Raw genomic sequence first — 17,555 nt, 5'->3', positions numbered from 1 at the left:
AAGCCTACCGGGGTATCACAGTATTGTAAAGGGGAAACACAGGATAGCTAATCCTGTGAGACCAATACTTGGAAATAGATTATGAAAGATTTGGAACATCTGTTCAATGGGACACTCAGCATGCACATAAAATATTAATAGAAATGTATGTGTTTTATGTAAAGACATTCAAGTTATATTTTTAGATGGGAAATTTTTTTAATAGAATGGGTTTTTATTTTTTATTTTTTTATTCTTTTTTTAAGATTTTATTTATTTATTTGACAGAGAGAGAGAGAGGTCACAAGGAGGCAGAGAGACAGGCAGAGAGAGGGGGGAAAGTAGGCTCCCAGCTGAGCAGAGAGCCTGATGTGAGGCTTGATTTCAGGACCCTGAGATATGACCTGAGCTGAAGGCAGAGGCTTAACCCACTGAGCCATCCAGGTGCCCCTAGATGGGAAATAGTTTAGAAGAGCATGAATATTTGTGTGTGTGTGTACACACATACATAGAGAAGGTCTGGGGTTTCCATTCAAAATGGAAAAAACCCTACAACTAGCTGAGTGACTTCTACACATTAGGTGAGTAAGGAAAAAAACCTATGTTGAAGTAAGAATCAGTCTTGCCATAAACCCCACCCCTGGTACAGCGACCTGGGATTGGGAGGGTACTCAAAACCCCAGGCTTCTCCCTGAGGAGCAAAGGGTTTGAGCCCCACTTCTGGCACCCCAACTTCCAAGACGTACATCTAAGAGACAAGACACCAAAACATCCAGCTTTGAAAGCCATCAGAGCTTGCACCCATGAGACCCACAAGGCTATAGCAAACTGAGAAACAGTTCTTAAAGCAGTCGCGTGAGTAGACTGACCCACCCTGGAACTCAGCACAGAAGCAGCAGACTGAAATGGGTTCAGATTTCTGTGAAAGAGGCTCATTTGCTTATCTTAAAGCCCTGAGGGGCAGGCATCTAATTTCACATGGATCTGGGAGCCTAGTAAGGTATTCTCCAAAGATGGAGCTGATGGGTACCATCTTTGCGCTGTCCCTCTACCTCGCTTCTGCTTTCTGGTATCTCCTGGAAAGGAGCTTGAATGCTCGTATGATGCCCTGAGGTTTGCAGTTGCTACCCAGGGTATACCTCTAGATCACCTGGCTCTAGCGGCCAGCAAGACTCACACTCACAGTAGTGAGTATCACAGTATTTACAACAACCAAGACTTGGAAATAACTAAAGTGTCCACCAACGGGATGAATGGATAAAGAAAATGTGTGTGTATACGATGGAATATTGCTCAACCATAAAAAGAAGGAAGTCTTGCCATTTGCAACAACATGGATGGACCTTGAGGATATTGTGCTGAGTGAAATAAGTCAGACAGAGAAAGAGAAATACTGTATGATCTCCCTCACATGTGGAATCTAAAAAACAAAACAAAATGAAGTCATAGAGAACAGATTGGTGGTTGCCAGAGGCGAGGTTGTGGAGGAAATAGATGAAGGGGTCCAGTGGTATAGACTTCCAGTTAATAAGATAAGCCTTGGGGATGTAATGTACATCATAGTGACTGTAGTAAATAATACTGTGTATTATTGTATATTAATTTTATTATTTTTTATTAGAAATATGTATTATTAGCCCCAAGGTTACAGGTCTGTGAATTGTCAGGCTTACACACTCCCCAGCACTCACTGTAGTACATACCTTCCCCAATGTCCACAACCCCACCACCCTCTCCCTACACCCCTCCCCCCAGCAACCCTCAGTTTGTTTTGTGAGATTAAGAGTCTCTTATGGTTTGTCTCCCTCCCAATCCAATCTTTTTTTTTTTAAAGATTTTATTTATTTATTGGACAGACAGAAATCACAAGTAGGCAGAGAGGCAGAGAGAGAGGAGGAAGCAGGATCCCTGTTGAGCAGAGAGCCCGATGTGGGGCTCAATTCCAGGACCCTGTGATCATGACCTGAGCCGAAGGCAGAGGCTTTAACCCACTGAGCCACCCAGGTGCCCCCCTCCGAATCCAATCTTGTTTCATTTTTCCTTCCCTACCCCCACACCCCACACTTTGCCTCTCAAATTCCTCATATCAGGGAGATTGTATGATAATTGTCTTTCTCTGATTATTTCACTCAGCATACCCTCTAGTTCCATCCATGTCATTGCACATGGCAAGATTTCATTTCTTTTGATGGCTGCATATTATATTATATATATATATATTTTAAGATTTTATTTATTTATTTGACAGAGATCACAAGTAGGAAGAGAGGCAGGCAGAGAGAGAGGAGGAAACAGGCTCCCTGCTGAGGAGAGAGTGAAAGACCCTTTCCCCAAAGTGTCAATGAATTAACCGCTCTTTTGCTTTTCTGTAACTGCTTGGCTTTTAGGATATATAATTAATTAACTGCTCTTTTGCCTTTCTGTAACCGCTTGGCTCCCCCAATACAATGATAGCTGGTAGTTTCATAATAACTGTTTCTTAGCAAGATATGGCATTCCCTGCAAATAGCCTTCTCATAAAATATGGCCTAATACCTGACCACATAGGCAGGGGGCCGCATAGTCACGTTAGTCATGTAGGCAGGGGGCTGCATAGTCACGTTAGTTACGTAGGCAGGGGGCTGCATAGTCACATAGACAGGATGTCTTTCTGCTGAGTAATAAGGTCTAACTTCCCCTCTTTTTTTCCCCTTCCCGCCTTTTTCTTCGCACGCAGGGGGTCTTCCAAAGCCAATCCACTACCACCAAGTATGCCCTTTTTCAAATGTTCAAATTCTCAGCCAATTGGCCCTGTCCCATCCGGGACTTGTATGTACCTGTCTATAAAAATCCTGCACCACCCCAGCCTGGTGTGCTCAGCTGGCAGGAGCTGCTGACCACCCGCAGGCGCCCGCGTTACAATAAAGAACCTCTTGCTGTTTGCATCCTGTGGCAGTGTTGAATTCTTGGGTAAGGGGAACCGCGGGTCTTTCAAGAGCCTGATGTGGGGCTCGATCCAAGGACCCTGGAATCATGACCTGAGCCGAAGGCAGAGGCCTTAACTCACTGACCTACCCAGGTGCCGTATATTATTATATATTTAAAGTTGCTAAAGCTTAGGAGTTCTTAGCACAAGAAAAAAATGTGTATGTTTGGTGATGGATGTTAACTAGTCTTAGGGTGATCATTTCACAACAGATAAAAATATGGAATTTTTATGTTGTACGCCTGAAACTAGCATGTGTCCATTATATGTCAGTTTCTTTAAAAAGTAATTGATATTTTATTTTTTTAAAAATTATTTATTTATTAGACAGAGATCACAAGTAGGCAGAGAGGCAGGCAGAGAGAGAGACAGGGAAGCAGGCTCCCTGCTGAGCAGAAAGCCCAATGTGGGCTTCAACCCATAACCCTGGGATCATGACCTGAGCTAATGACAGAGGCCTTAACCCACTGAACCAGCCAGGCACCCCAAAAGTAATTTATATTTTAAAGAGAAAGACTATGGCACCTGGGTGGCTCAGTCAGTTAAGCGTCTGCCTTTGGTTGAGATCTTGATTTCACGGTCTTGGAATGAACCCTGGCATCAGGCTCCCAGCTCAGCAGAGAGCCGGCTTCTCCCTCTGCCCCTCCTCCCACTTGTTCTCTCCGTCTCTCTCTCTCAAATAAATAAAATCTTAAAAAAAAAATAAGTAAAGAGAAAGACCAAAACAAAGTCTGGAAGGATGTGAATCGCTGTGTTAAATAGCGAAGAAAAATAAACATTAACAATGCTTAACTGCAGAGCATTCGAGAGTGGGTGATTTTTTTTTTCTCTCTTACATAAGTATTTCTTGGTTGGTTGAAAGTTTGACAGTGAACATTTGTTACTTTTAAAATTAAGAAGAAAAAGCTGTTTCTATTTTGAGAAGAGCCTCTTTGAAATGTATAATTAAAAGAAATAAAATGCCTGTAGAGTTAGGCAACAGGAGAGAATGGTCTTGGTGAGGGGTCCCCTTTCCCATAATCTTAGGAAGTGAGCAGACCCCCTGATGTCCTGTGTGTGTTCCCCTGCAGTAATACGGCCTCTTATTCTTTCTCTGATCTTATTTTTCTATGTAAAATGTGGTATCAGTGCAATCATTTTTTCTTTCTGGTTTGATTTTCAGGAAGATTTCGACGTCGATCACTTTGTGTCTGACTGTAGGAAGCGTGTCCAGCTGGAGGAACTAAGAGGATATCTGGAACTCTACTATAAACTTCTTAAAATAGCCATGGTCGAGCTCATCAACAAGGATTATGCAGATTTTGTCAACCTTTCCACAAACTTGGTAAACCTGAAATTCACAAGTCCTGCATACACACACACACACACTTTCTCTCTCCTTCATATTTATTAAAAGGGCAGAGTTTTTAGATGTCTGGGCAGAGTCTTCAGTTGGTTACCCCACCAACCCCACCAGAAACTTGAAGAAATTACCAATTTCATTAATAAAAGAACTAAACTTTTTGGAATACATTTTTTTTGTTTTAGTTTTTATTCATTTAAGGTTGCTCTAGTTTGATTATGTTTCAAATTCATTAGTCAACAGTGAAAAGTAAAGGATAATAATACCCAAGGGGTTGTTTTATTAGTTGCTAAGTGATTACCCTGAAATCTTCCTTGACTTAGACTAATTTGTAGGAGCAAATGTCCACCACTCTTACAATGTTTAATTTACTCCCAGGTATATCTGTTAGCCAGAGCTAGGTTGAGGGAACATTGGCCAATATTGATATTTAAAAGTTTGGTTTTATAAAAATATAAGAATGATTTGCAGTGAGCTTATCAATTGTTTGTAAAAGCCATTTAGAAATGTTGAATTTTGTTACTTGGCAGAAAAGTCTCCTTGTTGATGCTTCATTTTGTTTTAAATCTGTTTGTCCAGAGAAGCACAGAAAGTTGCAGCTCCGTGGGAATTTCAAGAAGCATTAAAATTAATGATGCACATTTGCTTTTGGGAAATATACCACTAAGATAAATATCCCAATAGGATTAAAAACCTAGAAAATTTTACTTCTGTTTAATTTCTATTTTTCTCAAGGCTTATAATAATGTTTAAGAGAGACGTCGCCCGTCAGACTTTCACATCAGCTGGCTGAGTATCATCAATTACAGACAGAGAACTGTTCACCTTCTGTGAAAATTTTTCACATTCATTTAAAATGTCATCTAAAGGCAAATTGTTCTTAAGGAAACTTTCGTTTCTCATGACTTCCCTTATTTTTATAGTTCCATGTATTTCAACAGATTTTTTTCATATTCTATGAACATTAATGGCCAAATAACACTTCTGTTGTTTAGCTAGTTATGTAGCAAAATACGGTTGTGCCAAAAAAATAACTTAAATCTGGTACTGCTTTGATCGTTAAATAGATACGTCACTATTACTCCTTATCGTGATGTGTTTGTGCCAACCTGGTTTTGCCTTTATGTTGGCATGAACAAAGCCCTCAATGAACTTTCTGTGCCTTTGGAACAGTTACGAGAAGTTCTGGTAAGTCCCCAATTAATGAAAACAGTCTGCTGTGACGCCTGTTGTCCTTGTCGGCTTTTCTCTAAGAACTCTTTTCATCTGTTAGTTTGGTGTACTGGTGGTTGTATTTTAACGGTTCATGATTATAATATTCACCTTCAGAAGATTTGTAAATGATTTTGTTTTTGCATATGCTAAAAACCTAAAAAAACATGTTTGATTTGAAGAAGACATATTCTCAGAGTAGTCAACCTTAAAATGTCAGGGGAGAGGAAGCATATTTCCAAATTCAACTTATTAATGCCACTTTGGTCATATGTAAGTGGTTTCTAACTTACGAATGACTTGTATTTTAACAGTTTGTAATCTTGTAAATATCCCCCCCACCCCACGTAATCTACACGTGGTTAGGTTCCTGGGCTGATCTACAAAAACTGTGTAATCCCTAATGGAACTGAAGGATAATATAAATAAAATGTAATACTTAATAAATGTTACATTTGCATGTTCTCTCAGAAAAACCTCTGTTGTGGGAATGGGACTCCCCACCTCTAAGCCATTGGGAATAGGAACTCCACCTGGGTGAACAGTGGAGGGGCAGTTGTGGCATCACTTCTAACAGAAAACTGTGCTGCCCTGTCTCCCCCCCTCCGCCCCCCCCCCCGTCTGTGTCTGGTGCCCTGACTTCTGGCCTCTGTCCGTTCTGATGCCCTGTCGTAAACTTGTCATAAACGGCACCATCCTTCCTTGTGTGTCTCCTCTAGCTTGAGTGGCCTCGTGCATCCCTCCCCTAAGACAGTCCCTGCATCCTAGAGAGAATATAAGGAGAACATAATTTAAGGGAAGACACAGTACATGGTTAGAACCAAGAAAAATGTGGAGTAATGGAAATATCAGTGCTGAGAAGTCTAGGGGAGGGGCAGGCAGGAAAGAGTTCGTGAAACAGGTAAAAATCTTGAGTTGTGCCTTGAGGTAGCCAATACTTTCCATGGTTTATGTCTCATTTGAATTTTACAAAATCTTGTTAAAGGTACTTTTCTTTGGAATGGAAGGGATTTTCATGGTCCGCTGTTGGATTCCACACCAGCCGCTGTGGGGCTCTCCCACTGTCTCCTTGGTGTGCCTCTTCCTCCCGGGGCCTCATAGTGGTGTTGTTTCCCAAGCCTAGCCTTCCTTAGGCCTCCCACTCTTCTCTCGAACCCCCTCCCTGGAGGCAGATTTGCTCTACTCACACAGGCTCCCGTCCCGCCTCACCCCCTGCCATCACCGTATCCCCTCCCTTTTCCATGGCCTGTCTTTATGGCCACTTTGGTCCTGCTCAGCCACAGGCCTGACCTGCCTTTCTGGTCCCAACTCTGAAGCTGTTCTGTGAGATTATAAGACCACTGAGGGATACGACTATATCTGTCTTCATTGCATCCCTGTGGGCTGCCACAATACTGACGTCCAGGAGGTGTTTCATAATGTTGATGGAGTGAATTAATTCACCTTCCTGTGGAATTTTTGTGATATGCCTACTTCATTCTAGTTGTTTCTGTTAACCTTTGTTTTGGCCCTAATTCCTAATTATCTCTTTATTCATTAGCTTCTGGACATGTTTCTCTACCTCTGTGCTCTGCCTTTTTCTGGTCTTCTGTTCTTCATTCTTGATTCCTGGTATTTCCATACCCACATTTCATCATCATGCATCAGTGCTTTGACATTCTTTCGTTCTCCAAAATATGCAGAATCTAAAGACCTCATCTCAGTGAAGTTGGCCCTCCATTCCTATTTCTGCTTCTCTCCAGAAGGAAGCCTGCAGTGCACATGGCTGTGTGCCTGTCTGCCCCTGGCCCTGAGTGTGTGTGCACTTACATCTGCTCCCCATCCCCTCCCCACCTCGGCAGCTGTGTACACATGGCTTTCAGAGTCCGATTCGAGCCCCATCACATTTCCAGACTCTCCTGTACTTTGCTTCATATTATCTGTTCTCCATTCTAAGCCCCCTCATCCCCATAACTTTCACTGTATATGTGTCATTCTTCTTCTGGCCATGCGACCCTGCCTTCGTGTCATTATGCCCCCAGATCATGAGTCCCCTCAACAGTAACTGTGTCTGGTATATCATGGTATATTTTTTTTGTCAATATCTGCATAGTACTGGTGCACAGGTATTAAGTTCTGTGGAATTGAATGAGATGTAGGAACTTGATAATGTGACAAAACAATGTCTGTAATACGTTTTCTTTATTATTCCTTTAAAGAGTCTCAGGTCACCAGTCAGTGAAGGAATTTGGGCAGTAGATAAACGAATGTGTAAACAAGAGGACATAAGGAAGAAAAAGGTACCCTCCAGTAGATTTCTTATGCTGCATGCCAGTTGAAGCCCTCTCCTCTTGTCTCCGCGAACTTGTCAGCACTATTCAGCTTTTTTTCTTTTTTTCTAATTTAGCTTTTTTTCAAAGCTCTCACGCGTGTGCATTTTATGTATTATGTCACGTTATCTACCTGAAATAAGAAGACAGAATTTCAGAGGTACCAACACGATCTCAAGATCACCTACTTTTTCCAGAAAAAGAAACAGTGATAACTGTTGTCGGTGCAGCGCTTGACAGTTAACGACTGTATAAATTGTCAGCGGCCCTGTAAAGAAAATAGGCCTATATTAGAGACTAGGGGAGAAGTGGGCTTTCCAAAGCAAACTCAGGATTCTGCCGTAGGTTTGTTGTTATTTTCTGATCCTGTGTTCTTTATGTTCTGGTGTTCACTTTAATTTTTTTGATTCCCAGTAGTTAGCATGCGGTGTTGGCTTAGTTTCAGGTGTGTGAGACAGGCAACGGCTCTGTACATCTGAGGGCTCACCCCGGGAGTGTGCCCCTTAGTGCTATCTCCAGTTCCAAGTGTCCCCGATATCATTCATGATCATAACGATGTAGGGGCACAGTGGGCATTGGGAGTCTGGGCTTCTGACTCTCGCCTGCTGCTCTGTACAATGTTTTCTATGTGTATTATTCGCATATTTCTTAAAATCTCAGTGGGGAGAAGCCTGTTTGAGGGACCTTCTGTTTAATTCGTCTCTGGATCTCCTCACAGCTTTTGTCCAAAGAATGCTTGTCGTGCACTTCCAGACAAAACAGTAAGCTTTGTGAGAGCAGGGTGTATTTCTTGCTTTATTTTCTCGTGCCCCCCACCCCTGTCGGAATGAATGTCGAGCTCCCAGGGGTGTTCATTATTATTATTATTTATTGAATGGATGACTTTGTATTTTTTTGTTCTTTAAGGATGAGAGTTTTCATAATGTCCCTCAACCTCTTTGATAATATTTGTAGTATAAAAGGTCTTTAATGATTTGGTGCTTGGGCATATAGGTATATGCACATGTAAACTGAGAGGGCCAGTACGATCGGAAGCCAAAGTTAAAACATGAATAAAGGGCCATAAGAAAACAAATGGAGGGGCGCCTGGTGGCTCAGTTGGTTAAACGTCTGACTCTTGATTTTGGCTCAGGTCATGATCTCAGGATCATGAGATTGAGCCCCGCATTGAACTCTGTGCTCAGCAGGATGTCGGCTCGAGATTCTCTCTCTCCCTCTGCCCCTCCCCTGCACGCGCACATGCAGTCTCTCTCTCTCTCTCAAATAAACAAATCTTTTTAAAAAAAATAGGAAAGAAATGCCCATAGAAATATTCAGGATGGGGAAAAGAAGAAATAATAGTATAGAATATGAGAAAGCAAAGTCTAGGTTTTTTTTTTCCTCTATAAACTTGCAATAGAATATGGAAGTATGCTTATTCTAGAACTAAGATTGGCATTCTTGAGAATTCTGTGTTTCATAGAAATATTCAAAATATAGCATGCCCTATATATTTGAAGTTAACTTTTGGTCTTATATTTTCCTGCATTTAGCATGGGAAATAAAGATGATTAAGAGTAAAGATGGTGATGTTTTTTGTTTGCTTAATTTTTATTTTTATAGATGTGTGTGTTGAGGCTTATACAAGTTATTTGATCAGTTGAAAAGATTGAAAAAATCTTAAATTCACAAAGTTCTAAAGAAACCTCTGCACTAGAAGGAAGCAGGTAAGCATTTTTTTTTTAACTAAGTAGCACATAAATTAATACTTCACAACCAGTCTAATTAGGCATGGACGGCATAGTTAGAATTCATTTCTGAACAAGAAGAAAATCCAGGTTTGTGGCTAGAATGTAGCTCCAGGAGAGTGGAGAGCATGAAATGCTGAAATCTATATCACGTTCCTATAAACCCTTTGGTTATAGACCACAGTTCCAACACGTCATTATGCTTGCAGTGGAAAAGTATATTTGGAATCACCTTCCCTGAGGACTAGCAAAGTCCTGTTGATCTTTAAGGTATACCTACCATTCATCTTGGTTTTTCTCCATCTCATTTTTTTCCCTAGACATGCCCAGAGTATTACCATTGATGTATTTTGCACCAGCATTTTATTATTATGAAACAGTATAGGACATATCCAGTTGAAATTTACAAACAGGAAAGAAAAAACTTATGAAATAGGAAAAAGATGATGGCTCTCTTTGTTATACTGTGATTGTCTTGTTCCCTTCCTGGTGTGAATTTTCAATCAGCCAGGGTAGATGAGTGACTCAGAAAATGAGTAGTTAGGTCCTGTCAGCACCGTGAGACTCACAGTGGTGCAGTGGGAGTAGCTGGGGCTGGTCCTACACATTCCAGCTGGGATGCCTGCGTCAAGGTCGCCTGGTGCCCTGAGTGCTCTGTTGTGTGACACTAACAGTCCCTCCCCTTGCAGGCGGAGTTAGGTTTCTAAATTTTAGGAATTAAGGTTTTAGATTTGGAAGGAACTTGAGAGACCATATGCTCCACATGTCTCATGATGGAGGTTAAGAATGGACACATCCCAAAGGAAGTGATTCTCTGGTCCTAGGTCTCTGCCCCCTTTCACATCAAGGCATTCAACTAAGTGGTCAGCCTCCACTGTGCTTGTGTCTCTAGCCCGTTGTACTCGTGCTTCTGCCCAGGTTCGTCCACACTTAGCAGACAGTCTGCATGCGGCCCTTCTGCAGCCCGTGTGTCTCCAGCGGCTCTGCTTCGCTGCGGCCCTTGGCAGCGCCTGCAGCCCCTCCAGCCATGTCCACGTTCGGCCCCTGGGGCGCTGGCCCTCCAGTGTTCTTCCTGTCTTTGCTGTTGCTGCTGTGCTCCTCGGATAGAAACACCTCAGTGAGCTCTGTGTCTACAATCCTGTCCCTTTGCAGCACTGTCCTTGATAAACAGACATTGTGCGCTTTCTTGCTCAGAATTACCTTGGAGGACTTTTTTCTCCCGAAGAGCAGCTCTGAGCTCTAGAGTCAGGAAAGCCAGAGTAGCGTCAGCGCATGGTAAATCCATCATGCTCTGCCAGGCCCAGAAATGCCGAGAAAGGGATAAATAGGAAATGTGCATGGGATCAGTCAGTAGAGGTTGGGATTAGGCTTCGGCACTGTTAGTGCCAAGCACTTGCCTTCCCTCCACACCAGTTCTGATGCTCTGGGACGGGGCACACCGTGGCAGGTCTCCAGAGATTTTGGGTTTCCTTACAGTGTGTTTCCTCACTACCTGACTGCCCATCCTCAGATGTGGGATGCCTCATAGAGCCCAGCAGGGGCTTTGGGGCCTTTGTTGTGTTTTTTTTTTCTTTCACTGTTCGACTTCCTTTTGAATGGGGTTGACACTTTCTAATGTGGGGGGCAAGAGGGAAGTGTATCCAGTCCACTTGATGGCAGATGCACTGTGAGTGATTTCTCACCAGCTCCCGGAGCACCGAGCTTACTCTTTCTGCCGTTGGGTAAATTTAAACTTGGAGTCCGCTGCTCTGAGCGATTTCCCAGGTTGCTGCTAGGCGGTCAGTTTTAGCTGATTGAGGAGACAGCGGTAGTTGGTACTGGGGAGGTACTTGGGAGGGAGAATGAGGCAGGCGGAGAAGAAGAGGGGGCTTCGGGTATGAATGGTAGGACAGGGCAAGAGAGAGGAGGGGGTTAGAGAATGGGAGAAGAAGGGAGAAGAAGGGCACAAATGGGAGAGCCCGAGGAACGTGGTGGAAACATGCAGTTGTACCCACACTGACCTAAAATAGCTTCATCCCCTTGCCTGGGCCCTGTGGCCCGGGCCAGGCTGCGTCGGTGGCTACTATGACCTCCCCGCTCCTCACCCCTCGCACTGGGGGCTGCTGCACAGACAGTTTGTCATGAAAATTGATGGCATGCAGGTGCATGTGCCTGAGCTCTGTAAGGCATGGGGGGCGGTGGGGGTGGCAGGTTTTAACTTTGGGAATTACATTTCTCTAATTGTCTCTACTAGCCCTCTCTGGACTAGACAGATTTTGGAGAGAATTGCCACAGAATTTAACCAGTTACAGTTTCATGCTGTTCAGAGCAAAGGCATGCCTCTTCGGGACAAAGTAAGACCAGCAAGTGTTGGTTTCGATTTTCAATTTGCTGTTTGCGAATTTCCTGGATTATTTTGGTTTGACCTAGCATTGTCCCTGATAGTTGCTACTCTACAGGATTTTGAAGCTAGCTTTGAATTTTTTTTTTCAGTGTCTCCTGCTTGGGACCCTGCTTCCATTATGTCACACTAGATAGATTTTGTGTAAAGACACAAGCATAGTCTCCAAACTATGCAAGTAAAATTAATTCTGAATTTCATGTAACTTGACACATCATATGATGTAGTCAGAGTTCATTTATCCAAAGCCCTTGACTGGGTTTAAATGCACGTTTGTCAGATTTACTCCGTAGCTTAAGAGGCAAATAACTTTTTGTCGTTCAGTAATTATCTGAACTTCACTTTGATGAAGCCGACTTACTTTCAAAGAAATCATAGGGAGGGAACGCCTCAGTGGCTCAGTCAGTTAAGCCACTGCCTCTGGCTTAGGTCATGATCCCAGGGTCCTGGGATTGAGTCCCACCTTGGGCTCCTTGCTTGGCAGGAAGCCTGCTTCTCTTTCTGCCTGTGCCTACTTGTGTGCTTGTGCTCTCTCTCGACAAATAAATAAATAAAAACCTTTAAAAAAAAAGAAAGAAAGAAAGCAATCATGGGGAAAAGAGATTCATTGTTTTTCTCTAGGAAATGTTGGGATTTTAATCTTACATATATTCTGGTAGAATTAGAGGCTCGCTTTATATATATAACACATATGTATATAAATTATACACATATATTGGAGCTTTTAGAAACTGGTGCCTGGACCTTCTTTCCTGGTCTCTCTGTTCTTGCAGCGTATAGCCCACATTACGGCCATGCTGCAGCAGGCCCTGGGAGGCCTGCTGCTAGAAGGGCTTCAGACTTCCAATGTGGATATCATACGGCACTGCCTCCAGACTTACGCTACAATTGACAAGACACGGGATGCAGAGGCGTTAGTTGGTCAAGTACTGGTGAAACCGTACATGGATGAGGTTTGTGCCCCCATGCACCTCATTCCACAAACACAGAGCATCTAATCTGGCTTCGTTTCTTGACTGGGTGCGAGAGAGCTCAGGGCTCTTCCTTGAAGATGCTCCTAGTTCCTGCTCTTCTGGTTGTAAGAAAAGGTTGGTCCCGCTTGGTGCCCATCAGCATGGCAGGAATCAGGCATGCGCTCTAGTCTCTTCCAGTGATGCCATAACTCAGGGATCATCTTAATTTAGTAGGGGTGAGGGACTTGCCTAGGAAGAAGGTACGGATCAGAACATTTTCAGGTCAATTTCCATTTCCATAAGTTATACGTTAATGAAGTTGCCGAAAAGCGTGACCCCACCAAGGCGCCCGTGCCCACTGGAGGAGCTGGAAGACAGCTCTGTGCGCAGGGAAAGTCTGTGAGGGGAGGCGTCTTTGCAGAATTTATGTGGCCTAAGTCTTGAAGACCATGGGGGAGTTTGCCAGGCTAGGAATGTGGGAGGGAGGGAATATTCAAAGATAAAGGGCTTTGAAGGGCGAGTTAGCGGGGTAGTACCTTAAGTCCGGAACTTGGTTACCCAGTGTTCTTGACCTATAAGGATACAGTTAAATACAGGGAGTCAGTGTATCCTGCCTCTGAGCGGCCGGAGTATGGGCTGCACCATGTGAGGCCGCCAGCAATCAGCAGCTTCCAACTTAGAGAGCGTCGGTTTCATCTAGTTAAGGCTGACAGAAGTCATGAAGCCAGTCTCAGCGTTTGAGGGCTTTCTTCCAGTCACCTGCCAGTGCGAGTGTTCTTTCTGTCCGGTAAGTATAAAGCTACCCACCATGACTTCAGGATGAAAGGCTTCCAGTTTTAAAACGAGACAGTATCCCAGTGATAGAAGTGAAATTGAAGGATTAATTTCAGTAATCTTCTCAGCTTCATTAAGACTACTAAAAGTAAATGATCTGTCAGTTCTTTGTATGTATCCTATTATAGTTCATAGCTCTCTCTGTGGGGGTGAAAAAGATCACATTATTCTTTGTCACTAAATGAAAACATTTTAGTTATTTAATTTACGCCCTTTTCATTGAACTGAATCTAATATGCTAAATTAAGGAAGTACTTTACGTTTCCGTGTCGTTAAATGAACTGTGGCCACGTTTGTATTTTAAGTTTGTATGCTTGTCATTCACCTCCTGCAACTCAGCCTCACCAAAAAAATATAAAATACTAAAGCAAAATAAGATGTGTTTTCTTCCATCACTTTCCATCTCAGCCCTTTCCCTGTTCTGGAGACGGTAGAGGATAAGGCCAGGGTGAAGATGGTACAGAGCTGTTGTCTGCAGATACAGTATTTCGCTTTTAAGCTCAGAAGGGAAGCAGATGAGTGTGTATGATGTTTTAGCTTCAGGCCAGTCTCTGTCCCTCAGCCTCTGTGTCCCCCAGGATTGGAGCAGTATTCCCAAATCCCGGGACCTAGATTTTCATGCCGTTGTTACTTACCTCCTGTTTAGAAAGCATACTGAGTGGGGAGGAGGAAGGACAAAGTGCATTTGTAAGGTTTACTCGATTCTTTTCTCTGTAGTGTATAGTTCATACTTCTCTTTTAGGTGCTTTAAAAACAAACAAAAACACAAACAAACAAATAAATAAAAATAAAATGCTCTTCCTTCTGCTAGGTGATTGTAGAGCAGATTGTTGAGTCTCATCCGGACGGCCTGAAGATCATGTATGCTAATAAGCTCCTGGAGTTCGTTCCTCACCACTGCCGCCTTCTTCGAGAGGTCACAGGAGGAGCCATCTCAAGGTGACATAAAATGCTGTGTATGCACCTGAGCTCAGTTTAGTGACCACCTGTCACCTCCTCATGTGCCGCTGATCCCTGGCTGTCCTGTCTGACCCGGGAACGTGGGAACGTGTGCTCTTCCCTATTTGTTACCAGTGCTGTGAGGCAGGTGTCGCTTGCCTGGGTTTACAGGGAAGGGAATGAAGAGTGGGGACGAATCTCAACGGTGACATTTGTGTGACTCCAGAGCCTCTGCTTTTCTCTTGTCTATACTTTCTCCTTAACCAGGTTCAAAATCAGAATTGGTTTCCTTCCATTATTGTGATGTCATCATCGGTCTAGAAATACCAATTCATTTTAATTCAACACGTTTTATACTGATGGCAATTAAAGTTATGTTCGGTTTTCCCTCCCTCTCTTATTTCATTTCCATGGCTTTCCCGTTCTGTTTCATGAATATCCCATTACCTTCCACCATCTCCGTCATCCCAGTCCAGACCTTTGTCGCCTTTTGTTCGAGGGTAGCGGGCTCTCCCCACCTGGTCTCCCAGCTCCACCTGTCCCTCTTCATTGCAGCCCTCAGCTGTCCCACCTGCCCAGAGCTCTGCAGCCTTCCTGAGTCTCTCATGGCTTCTCATCACCCACAGAAGAGCATCCAGTCTTCCTGGCGCAACCTGTGACCGTTGGTGCTTGAGTCCTAGTGGTTCTCCTCTGTAGAACTTTTTACTGTGGAACTTTCCCCCATACCACTATGGTTCCTGGCCAGACAGGAGTGCTTGACCTTCCCTAACACACCTGGTACAGAAGATCCCTGACTTCACCTTGGTTCAGTTTATGGTTTTTTGACTTTTTATAATAGTGCAGAAGTGATATGCATTTAGTTTGGATCTTTTCCCAGGCTGGCGATCTACAGTAGGGTCCTCTTTTGTAATGCTGGGCAGGGGCAGCAAGCACAGCCCCCAGGCAAACCACGTGATCACGAGGGTCAGCAACCAACACACTTGAACTGTCCTGTTCTAGCTTTCAGTGCAGTGTTCAGTAAGTTACATGAGATACCAGACGCTTTATTGTGAAATAGGCTTTGTGTTAGAGAATGTTGCCCAACTGTGCAATACTGTAAGTGTTCTCAAGACATTTAAGTTTGGCGGGGCTAAGCTCTGATGTTCAGTCGCTTAGGTGTTTTCCATGCATTTTCAACTAAAGAGATTTCCAGCTGAACAATGGGTTTATTAGAAGCCGAGGCCGTCATAAGCCAAGGAACATCTGTCTATACTGTGCGCTTCTGTGTTTTCCTTCATTGCTTCCTGTCTCATATCCCTTTGTCTTTCTGTTGATCTGTCACTCCACATGAAGCTCCAGTCAAATAAAACTTCTTTTTTTTTTAAGGTTATTTATTTATTTACTTATTAGAGAAAGCATAAGCAGAGGGGGAGGCAAAGAGTGAAGCAGGCTCCCCACTGAGCAGGGAGCCCAATGTGGGACTCGATCCCAGGACCCTGAGATCATGACCTGAGCCACCCAAGCGCCCCCAGGCTATGGTTATTTCAAGAAAAAGTCCTATTTGTGAATTCTTCATCTAGTGAAGATGAATTAAAATCAGAAAGTCAACTCTGCCACCTTTAAAAACCCAGGAACAGAAAAAAATTCCACGAGCAGGTATAACCCTATCCACAATAAATCACTTTCAATCCAGTCCTGAAAACTAATACAGAGTAGGAAGAAAGCATTACAGAAAAATTTTGTTTTCATTAATCAAGCTGGAAAATAACGGGCCTTACATGAATGCCCTTTAGGAAGACAGTTCTTATAGTTTTATGTTGATGGAAACTAACATTACATTCGAAATGCATGTTAAAACCATGACTGTAGATTAACTACCACTTTCAGTGGTCAGAAGATGAAAAATGGTCAAGAGTCACCCAAACGGAATCCTGGTTCCTCCTGGAAAATGTGTTCCTAAATATTTTCCCCCTGAACTACTGTGCTCTTTCTATATCTTACACAGCAGACACTGCGATGCACAAACACACCCAGAAGGCCTTTGAGGGCTGACAGCCTGCTGGAACAATGAGGAATTCACCTGGGTTTCTGCCTTTCTGCCGGGCCCAGAAAGTTCTGGGTAACCCAGGTGACGTGTCATGAGAATACAAGTGTAGCTCACACCATACGTATTATCTCCTCAGGGTAGACACCAAAATCCATGTTCGTATATGAAAATCCGAGATGCGTACAGAAATCAAGAGTGATTCTGTCATCTTGAAAGAAAAACACACTGTTGCGCTGCCACATGCCTCGTTTCTCCTCGATTGACTGCAGGAAGTAGTGATTGCAGTCAGAAATCTCAGAAAGAAAAATTAGAGTAAGGGCAACACCTGAAGTTTATTCCTGAAAATACTTGGAGAACGACTGTGACCAATAAACCAGGGCTTAGTTCATGAGACTATGTCAATGAGCTTATACCATCCCATGTCCTGGTCAAACCCTCATGTCTGGGAGATGGAGGGACGTCTTCATCTTCCAGAGCTACTATTAGGGAAAAAGGTGGAGACTGACTGAGTCCCTCCTTCAGCAGGAGAGCCAAAAACACCTTGCCCCTCCATAATCCCAAATGAAAATAAACATCTCCGGGCGCCTGGGTGGGTTAAGCTTCTGCCTTTGGCTGGGATCGAGCCCCACGTCGGGCTCTTTGCTCAGCAGGGAGCCCACTTCCCTCCTTCTCTCTCTGCCTGCCTCTCTGCCTACTTGTGATCTCTGTCTGTCAAATAAATAAAATAAAATCTTTAAAAAAGAAAAGAAACATCTCATTTTACTAGTGTGCAGCAGTGACTATGCAGGAGAAATTATTATTATTTTATTATTAGATGATATATTATTATTATTGTACTATATTGTTAACCTTTTGAATTCGGACACCTAAAATTTTTAATAAAATATGA

General features: G+C 43.3%; 1 protein-coding gene across 4 annotated transcripts in view; it reads left to right on the top strand.

Moving 5' to 3' along the window:
* Positions 1-17,555, top strand: part of LOC131816187 (conserved oligomeric Golgi complex subunit 2-like) — a 44,596-nt gene that overhangs the window by 16,170 nt on the left and 10,871 nt on the right. For 2 of the 4 annotated variants that reach the window (XM_059148649.1, XM_059148648.1), the window contains exons 1-3: positions 10,866-11,867; positions 12,688-12,867; positions 14,513-14,640. In XM_059148649.1, coding sequence (XP_059004632.1) covers positions 11,655-11,867; positions 12,688-12,867; positions 14,513-14,640 — 521 coding nt within the window. In that variant the 5' untranslated portion in view covers positions 10,866-11,654. Of the gene's footprint in view, positions 1-4,106; positions 4,269-9,409; positions 9,514-10,865; positions 11,868-12,687; positions 13,655-14,512; positions 15,028-15,195; positions 16,502-17,555 lie in introns of those variants that run through there. The other 2 variants (XR_009347975.1, XM_059148650.1) reach the window with 2 other exon arrangements.

The sequence above is a fragment of the Mustela lutreola genome, chromosome 15 (genome assembly GCF_030435805.1).
Source record: "Mustela lutreola isolate mMusLut2 chromosome 15, mMusLut2.pri, whole genome shotgun sequence".
NCBI lineage: Eukaryota > Metazoa > Chordata > Mammalia > Carnivora > Mustelidae > Mustela > Mustela lutreola.
Note: the sequence above shows the minus strand (reverse complement) of the source record. Positions and strands in the feature narration are given on the sequence as shown.